The 9,895-nt window shown below is 32.7% G+C and overlaps 1 protein-coding gene across 1 annotated transcript; it reads right to left on the reverse strand.

Annotated features, from left to right (window-relative positions):
* Nucleotides 1-554: 554 nt before the first annotated feature.
* On the reverse strand, nt 555-9,642 carry nicn1 (nicolin 1). Its single transcript, XM_026197912.1, has 7 exons — nt 9,426-9,642; nt 8,253-8,385; nt 7,969-8,139; nt 3,713-3,826; nt 2,540-2,608; nt 1,020-1,124; nt 555-945 (listed from the first exon to the last, which is right to left on the reverse strand). The coding sequence occupies exons 2-7, from the start codon at nt 8,376-8,378 to the stop codon at nt 904-906; spliced, it is 627 nt and encodes a 208-aa protein (XP_026053697.1). The 5' UTR covers nt 8,379-8,385; nt 9,426-9,642; the 3' UTR covers nt 555-903.
* Between the last annotated feature and the right edge of the window lie 253 nt (nt 9,643-9,895).

Consider the following 9,895-nt stretch of genomic DNA (forward strand, 5'->3'; position numbering starts at 1 on the left):
TTTATGCTGGTCACGTTCTGGTTTATGCTGGTCCTTTTGCTGGTTTATGCTGGTCACGTTCTGGTTTATGCTGGTCCTTTTCCTGGTTTATGCTGGTCATGTTCTGGTTTATGCTGGTCCTGTTCTGGTTTATGCTGGTCCTTTGCTGGCTTATGCTGGTCATGTTCTGGTTTATGCTGGTCCTTTGCTGGCTTATGCTGGTCATGTTCTGATTTATGCTGGTCCTTTTCCTGGTTTATGCTGGTCATGTTCTGGTTTATGCTGGTCCTGTTCTGGTTTATGCTGGTCTTTTTCCTGGTTTATGCTGGTCCTTTTCCTGGTTTATGCTGGTCAAGTTCTGGTTTATGCTGGTCATGTGCTGGCAAAGGACCAGCATCCCAGCATCAAAACATACTTTTATGCAGTTTTTTTTTTTTCAGCAGGGTAATAATGGTATGAAAATATGAAATTAATCTTCAGAATGAAGGCTACACAGTACATCAATGTAATTACATACTAAGATTAATTAGTATTATTTACAAGTTTATGACAGAGTCTAAGATGAATGAGAAACATTTGCATGCAAGGAAGATTATTTAATTCAAGTAACAAGTGCATAAAACAATTTTACTAATTTACATATTAACTGATAAGATACAGGCTCTCCATAACTTTTGACCAATGAATTTTAAATTGCTTGCGAGTAATAATACTGTGCTGGAAGGCTCAAAAAAAGCATAGTACACTTATAGATAGATAGATAGATAGATAGATATAAATAATATGAAATAAAACATCAATAAAACACACTGTATATAAACAGTAATTCCAATATTACATTTTCAGTCACTACCTTAAGAAATTTAATTATAAACTGAATACAGTCCATGATCTTGAAATATGGTTACATTTTCAGCTTTCCGGTCATGTGTATGATAGCAATTTGACATCATATGAGCCGTCCACCTGCAAATGAGATAAACATGTTAATTCAGTACAAAAGGAGGATAATGATATAGGCTGATAGAAGTGCAACTCACGTCGAAGCGTCCGATGGAAGCTGCGGTTTGGCTCGCCTGCATTATCTCAGTGAGTGCCCACATCTGCTGAATGCTGGAGGAAACCGTCTCTGGATCAGGAAGTCCCTGGCGAAGCAACACAAAACACACACACACGCAAACATTAACTGCAGCATGGCTCTGTTTATTAAAGGTATAGCGCAGTCCGAAATCATCATCTCTGCTCACCCTGAAATCATTTTTAACCAGCCAGCAGAGTGTGTGTGTAAAATAAAACAAAACAAAAATAAACCAAAATTAAATGGGAAGAATCTTTGTTTGTGAAGTTGCAGATTGCACTTATGACCAGCAAGTGGCAGTAAAGTACTGTCATAGAGAGGAGAGGAGAATTATTACTGCAAGAATCAATGTTTTTTTTTCATTATTATTATTTATTTATTTCCCTGCTGCATATGATGTTTCTGAGCATTGGTCTAAATGATGTTGTTACTGTTGTTAGATGATATAAGGGTTTTTAATGTTTATATCAACAAAGCTAGGTGGCCATTTATCAGTAAATAATAATACATTAACTTGAGATGCATGATTGAATATGACGTATTGTTTTCTAATATATAAGTTTATGCTTGAAACAAGAACACATGTCTGTCATGGGGTAATAAAACTTTATTTCTATTTGAATAAAGTCGATTTTTCGGAGCCCGTTGGCCCATATCTTGTATTAATCGTGAACTCAATTCATTTTAATCAACATTTATTTTCTTTTAAGAAACATTTGTACAAGAAAAATACAGTGGATCTTTGTTATTATTATTATTATTATTGACTTATTTGCAGTGATCAGAAGGTTCCGAAAATTTAGTTTCCAGTGTTGGGGAAACTTACTTTTACAAGAAAAGCATTACAATATTTCATTTAAAAGTAACACTTTACTAGTTACTTGGAAAAAGTAATCTGATTACATAACTCTTGTTACTTGTAATGCGTTACCCCCCAACACTGTTTATTAACATATTCTACTGTTGAGGTGCTATTCAAACCAAAAGCTGAAAAAAAGAAAAGAAAAGAAAAAAAATCGACATATATGATATAATATAGGATTTACGGTTACTTTCTCTGCTTTTCAGGTGGTGAAACTGTTTAAATAAACATTAAGTTGAGCATTCATCATTGAACTTAAGAGACACTTTCAAACCATCAAACAAGCGTCTTATATTTCTAATGCAAATGACGGTTGAATGAGACTGGGACATGGCCACAATGCTGAGTGATTGAAAAAAAACCACAACCTGTGGGTTTCATAGATTTCCATAATTATCTTTTCAGACTGGTCTGAAGCCACAGCGTTAATTAACACCTCACAGCTGCATAAATGCATAGAAACTACAGAGACACTTGTGTGTTGCTAAATTAAATGGCATTAACAGTCTTCCAAGGGAGCATTGTATATGCTGTTAATTAACAAGTTTTTCATTATTCATTAGATGATAACTGTTGCACATTATACACCAAAATTACACAGTAAGACACAAACTACTCACATTCAAATCAAGAGGTTCCTCTACAGGTGTGAGAGTGGATATCCAGGCAGGAACGTCTCGCTCCGAGTCCTTCTCAGACAAACACAACACATCAAGCTTCTAGTCAAATACTGATTAATACAACTTGAAAAACAAAAAACGATCTAACAAAATGCTAAATAAATAAATGAATAACAAAGAATTGGGGAACAAACTGCAAAACAAAATTAAAGTCCATAAAATGAACTTCAAACAAACAGAGAAAAGCAAAATAAGCTTTGAGTGTTGAATAGACATAACTAACATCCACTGATCAACTCTGTAGGTTTTGGTTAAATATAGATTCAAACTAAACCAAACTAAAAAACAAGCAAACAAAATGCAAAACAACAAGTGCAAAAACAAACAAACAAACAAACAAAAAAACTAACACAAAAACACAGAAAACCAACCAATCAAGCAAACAAACAAACCATAAAAATAAAAGAAGAAAAGGTTAATAAAAATAAGATCCATTATTTAATTTTGTTTTGCTACTTATTCAAACTAAACGAATCAAAACAAAACAAATCAAGCAAAAAAAAAAAAAAAAAAAAAAAAAATGCAGAACAAAATTAAATAATAACAATAATAAACTAATAGAAAAGCAAAAAAACAAAAAACAAACAAAAAAAAAAAACAGAAAAAAACTTGAAGACAAAAATAACATCCAAACAAATATAAACAAAATTAGAAAAAGAAGAAGTAAAACAAATCAAACAAACATTTTTTTTGCAGAAATTCAGTAAAACAATAAATGAACAAAAACACATGACTCTGGAAAGACAAATAATGTTCACTGATCAACTTTGTAGGTTTTGATAAAATATTACTGCAAACTAAACATAACAAAAACCAAGCAAACAAAATAAAACTAAAAACAAACACTCCTAACAAACAGAAAATGTTTGGTTTGAGACTACAGATGAAAATGAGCCACACCTGGGTAAATGCGTCACATTTTGCATTGACTGTATGCATTAATAATGTACATTCTACCTCATTAAATAAATAAAAGAATAAAATACACAAAGCAAAACAAAAACAAACTAAAATCTTCTAACTATCTGGTTTAACCTACAGTCCAATTGCAGGCATAAATTCACACTTCCTGTTATGTTGTGGCACAAAAGACAGTATGTTGTACATGCAAACCTCTTTTGCACACGGGTAAATGTTAATTTCCTCAATGCTGAAATTGAGCCATTCGGAGGAGGGCTGTCGCAAGATGAGTCTCACTGTGGTTACGCTGTCAGGCTCCGTCAACATCTGCAAACCCAAATACAGAGAAGAGAAGACCTCAGCAAGAAGTGACACACATTTGGTTGAATTTGGGGCCTTACATGCAGCTATCAAAGAAACAAAAAGAGGTTAGATTAAGAATTTAGCCGAGACACTAAGGACGTGCGTTTCCAAGCCTCAATTAACTAGACAGAATGAAACCCTGACAAAAGAGACTGATTTCACAAGTTTCTTGTAGTAATCTGCAAAACAGAACGGCTGCAAACACTTGACGTCTGTGTCGGGGTTGATGTTTGTGAAGCGTTTGAGCTAAACAACATCAAAGCTTCTTCTACTTCAGCTGACAGCCTGATTCTTGAGGGACTGTTTCAGGATTCTTTGATGCATAGAAATATTCAAAACATGCATGCTTTTTTATTTAGTTACTTTTTGTAACATTTATAAATGTATTCACTGCGACTTGTGTTCAATTTAACTGACCTTTGTTATAAAAAGAAGTATTAATTTCTTTAAAAAATAAATACTATGGATGATAAAGCTAAATAAATTCAATTTAAGAAAGAAAGAAAGCCATTTTGCCCCCAGAGTAGCATTATTTTGAGCAAGCAGCCAATGTTTCCAAGTGCATTGAAGATGTTTAGGCTGAGGCTGCCGTGACCTTCACCAACCAAAAGGATTTTAAAGAACAGCTACATGAATGTGTCAAAAACAGTGACGCTGCAAAAAATGTGTCACTTTTTCACTCTGGGAAGTTCCTGATGCAGTGGAGTCACAGCGCCTGCCAAGAGCGCCGAGTTATCTGCTTGTTTTCTCTGAGATTTGAAGAGATTTTGAAGGCCATCTCCAGAGAAACCATGCAGATGCCACACTCTGTGACTGTGAGCATGTAACTTAACTCTCTGTGCTAGCTCAAACTAAACAATGAAAACCTGATATCACTTACTTACCCTAATGTCAATCGGAACCCGAACACTTTTTTTTATTATTCATATTTATGTTTATTTATATCAGTGTTACTGAAATGTTATTTATATACTGCTTTTTTAATATTGTCTATTTTTGTCTGTAGTTTGGGTTTTATATGACATTTATGTATAATGATATATTCAATATTTTGATTTAGTTTTTAATTTTTTAGTTTTAATATTCAATCATTGTTATGTTCTTCAATTCCTATTATATTTATATTTCATATACATCTATGAATTTTTAATTGCAATTAGTGAGTTTTAGACATTTTTGGACTTCAGCTATTTAAATATTGAAGTATTATTTTGTATACAACAATTTATTAGTTTTAGTTATTTTATATATAAAATGTTATCATTTTTACATTTACATTTTTTTATAAGTATATAAAATTTGTTTTCATTATTGAAACTTTTTTTTTATTATTATTATTGTATTGCAACTTAAACTTACTTTATTTCAGTAAAGTGCCAAGACATTTTTTGTTTTTATTTTCAATAATATCTTATTCTAATTAATGATATATATATATATATATATATATATATATATATATATATATATATATATATATATATATATATATATATATATATATATATATATACACACACACAGTACACAAATATATATTATGTAAACAATGGCTTTTATTTTGTATGCGATTAATTGTTTGTCAGCACTACTTTCATTATATGAAAAATGTATCTTTTGTGTTCCACAATAAAGATGAAAATCAAGTTTAGGTGTATATAATGACAGAATTAGACATTTTTAGGTGACCTAATCCTTTAAATTCACCAAAACCTCCATATAATTGAATAGAAATGTCCATGTAATTATAAAAACCTGCAAGGTCTCTGTTTTCAACATTTGTCCTCTTCTTAATAAAGACTTATTTATCATTGCAGTGTCTGTTGACATCAAAAACTGGCTTATACAGATTACAGCAGATGGGGTGAGAGCCGTGTGGCGTCCCAGGTGGGGTTTTCAATGCAAATTTAGTCTGATCCCACTAAAGGTGGCCATACAGCGCAGAACTCACGGTCCAATCATCTGATAGTTCAGTCAGGGACTCACGTCTAATATCCTTGTGTCTTTGAAACGGAGCTAAAAAGCGTCAAGGGAGCCTGATCTCAATACATTAAAGCAGTCATTACAGGCAACTCACAGATCAAAGAGCGGGACATCAGATCCCCGGAGAGCCACAAATGGGCCAAATCACCGTGATGACAAACAAAATGTTCTGCGAGCTGCTGCGATGGCTGACAAAACGGTTAGGGCTTTTTAATTGAAAAACTGATGACACCCTGAGGGCATAATTGACGGTGTTGTCTCAGAGGAAATTATATAAGAAGATTACAAAGATTGCATCTTTTGCGTGCTTAGAAAAGTAGGAATAAGGTATCTGTCGCACAAGTGAACGGTCATGCGTGCACAATTTGAAGAATTCAAAATCTGTTAAGATGAGGTCATTTCACGACACCATTTCACACTGAAAACGTTAAACTTTTATACGTGTTTTTAAAACTACAAGTACGTGTTTTTGTTTAATTTTTTTCAATGTGACATCGCCATCTACTGGCCTTTATTTTGAATAAAACATGCGTTTTTAGTAGTTTTTGTTGATCTGTGTGAACGGAGATTTTTTTGACACTGTTGTTGTCTGTACACTAGTGTTTTCAAAAGGCAAATTAAAAACTTTTCCTATTTCGGCAAATCGTTGTCATTTAAATGCAATCCTTACTTTCGCTTGAGGGCAAAATTTCCCTACGTGGTTTCACTATTATTCAACACAATGCCCACAAAAGTTTGCCAAGATAGTGATAATGTGCCTGTACCTTAACTCGTAATTTAAATATTCAGCCGAAAATTAATTTTAGGTTTTGTGTGAAACTGTTTAATTGATTCAGAACTGTCAAATATAAATTCATAATTGTGAGATGTACATTTAGAATTCAAACTATCAAAATTTTTTAGTTTACATTTAACTTTTTTTTCACGTCATAGAATTTAAATAATAAATAATTATTTAAATAGTGTTCCTGTAGCTCAACTGGTAGAGCATTGCGTTAGCAAGCAAGCTAGCGCAGGTTGGGTGTTCGATTCCCTGGGAACACATGATAGGTAAAAATTGATAGCCTGAATGCACTGTAAGTCGCTTTGGATAAAAGCGTCTGCTAAATGCATAAATTTTATTTAAATTTCAATTCAATTTAATTTAATTTAATTAAATAAATAAAATGGGATATCTTTTTATCTTGCTTTCCTGCTTTTTCAAGTTTATGTTTCACAGTTCAAAGTTTACTTTTAAAAATTCTGAGAAATTTTTTTTATTATTATTCAAATTATTATTATTCAAAAATTTGAATTGCAATTACCTTTAAAAAAAATAAATACATAAAACGGATAGTTCCGGTCCTTGATTCTGATTGGTTGAGCCGTGTTCGAAGCTTACACCTTTGTTTACTTCTGTGTGTTGCTCGGCAACCACTTTGTTGGAACAACAACTGTTTCTGAGGAACTACATTGTTTGGTGGAAGAATACTGTTTTTATTAAAATCATTACACATTATTTCCTCTGTTTTATTCTGTGAAACCTTGCTACAAATATGGAATAACCGTTTTCTAAAAGCAACAAGCCCCAGTGAATTTGTAACAGCTAAAGGGGTTGAACAACGCCCCTTAGCTACTTTTAAAGTCACTGTAAACCACGGCTTCTTAGGGCTTATTGTTTTATTATAGTTTTTAGCTGATAAAAGAAAACAACCTCACTAAATATTATTTATAGCACTCCTGCCACAATAAGCTTTGTGGTTTGTTGTTTCTTATATGAAACCGATTCTCAGTTTAAATATTCAGCAAGTTTTATAACAAAAAGGTTGACTAGACATGCTTTAATGTGGCCTGTCAGATCACTGTAGCCACTTCAGCTTAAAAAAAAAAAAACTGTCTCACGTACAATTTATTTTTATATACAAATCACTCAGAAATTGCTAGTAAATTTTAGCTGTAGCTCAACTGGTAGAGCATTGCGTTAGCAAGCAAGCTAGCTCAAGGTTGGGGGTTCGATTCCCCGGGAACACATGATAGGTAAAAATTGATAGCCTGATAGCCTGTAAGTCTTTGGATAGAATGTTCACGCTCCTCATTTCCAAGCGATCGATGTTTAGGTTTCCCGTCTGTTTCTCATTCCTAACCTGATGTCTGTAGATGGAGAAATAGTCATGTGACCCGGCCTCAGCATGAGGGTTGCTCATCAGGCAGTAATTTCTCAAACAAGTGACCCACTTCGCAGAACCGCCCTGTCTCCGCTGCAAACGGACCGTCACATACGCCGTGTAGTAGTTCTTGAAAGAGATTTCCTGAATCTAGACACAAGCACAGGAGATATAGCAGCATTAGCTGTGTATGGGGCATTAATAAACCCATGCCGGTAGATCAATAATTGTGACCTTTATGAACGGATGCGAGAGATACTCACGTTCACGGGCTCGGCGAGAGTGATGTCTGTTATATAGACACCGGGGCGAGAGGAATCAGAAACAGCGTCTCCAATCTGCAGCGCCACGGGTGACTTTATTGTGCAGCTCACTGCTTTAGCACTCATGATTGACCTGTGATTAGACAAATAACATCAGAACTAAAAAAACAAAATATATATATATATATATATATATATATATATATATATATATATATATATATATATTATCAAACCGAAGCCCTTAAAGATCGTAGGTTCACACTTCACAAAATAATCTATCTATGAACAAGACACGTAACCTCAGGCTTTATTATTAATATTTTTTCTTAAATATAGAATTGTAGTTTTTTTTTTTTTTTTTTTGCAATAATGTTTTTAGAAATAGGCCAACTTATTTTATTATTTTTAATAATTAGATTTGTTTTACAGATATCTTTGTTGTTACTATCAGCTGTCTTATAATAAAACAAGTGTAAAATTACTACTACTATTACTAATAAAAATACATGGTTTTAATTTAAAAATATTACATTGAAAATAACATTTAAAATATTTAAAATATAGCAGTTCAAACAAGCTTCTACAACATCTCTATATTTAAACCTCACAGGAACATGAATGCTAAAGAAGTTTTAACCAAATTTGCTCATTAATAGTGTTATTAGTATATATTTATATATGAGGAGAATAAAATCTGCGTGAACATTTAATGTAATAATAATAAAAATAAAATTATACAAAAAAACAAAAAAAACTTAGCAAATATTCTTGCATTTTAAAATAATTGTTAATATTCTGAACTTAATCTTTTATTAATAAATGTTTGGTAACAACTTAATTAGCATTCATGTTCCTGTGAGGTTTAATTAATTGTATTACTGTTATTTATTATCATTAAGTTCTTGCTGAAAGCTAAGCAATAACCAAAACTTTATAAAGAGAGAGAAAATAAATGTTGTTTCTAAATGTAAAGACATTTCCAAACAACAACAACAGTATGACATCTATTATTATTATTATTATTATTAAAATTATTATTTATTTAACAAAAATGTTTATGTCTGCTTTTAACCCTGGATGACAAACAAATCTGATCAAAGCATGCTGTCTATGTTAAACATGCTGTCTGTCTGAGTAAACAAGGCCAGTATGCATCACTGAAGTACTTACTATCTTCAGCTGTCTGACTCGCTCTTTGGACTAAAACGATCTCTTATCAAATAGCCGAGGCGTGTGCCCTTAAATGGTGCCGAGATCTGCGCTTTAGAGCAGCGGAGTCATCCCAGTCATCTGTGCAGGAATCGGAAGCAGCTTTATGATGGTTTATGGTTTCATGTGTTGATGGTTGCAGCTCCACATGTCGCTTCCGGTCCGTTGTATGCGTGACGTGTTTTCCTTAAAGGGCCAGTGTCATTAAAGTAAACAATCAGTGGCTTATCAAAGGAACCTATCTTTAGAGAACAATCGATAACAATAACAATAATAATAAATTAATAGCATGCATAGTATGATAAGTATAAAATCCATTTGGGTGTAAATATTGTGCAATAATATTTAGTAATTTACATTTTATTTTATGTCTCTATTTTACTCTGCAGGACACAATATAAACAAAACAATAATAATAAATAGGTAACACA

Source organism: Carassius auratus, chromosome 22 (genome assembly GCF_003368295.1).
Source record: "Carassius auratus strain Wakin chromosome 22, ASM336829v1, whole genome shotgun sequence".
In the NCBI taxonomy this organism is placed as follows: domain Eukaryota; kingdom Metazoa; phylum Chordata; class Actinopteri; order Cypriniformes; family Cyprinidae; genus Carassius; species Carassius auratus.

What these genes read in the sequence shown, in the direction of transcription:
- nicn1 (XM_026197912.1), bottom strand. Translation starts at nt 8,378, where the DNA reads ATGAGTGCTAAAGCAGTGAGCTGCACAATAAAGTCACCCGTGGCGCTG. An exon ending in TTTACCCGTGTGCAAAAGAG is followed by an intron (nt 2,609 to 3,712) that starts GTTTGCATGTAC and finishes TTGTCTGAGAAG; the next exon opens with GACTCGGAGCGAGACGTTCC. An exon ending in CTTCCATCGGACGCTTCGAC is followed by an intron (nt 946 to 1,019) that starts GTGAGTTGCACT and finishes TCTCATTTGCAG; the next exon opens with GTGGACGGCTCATATGATGT.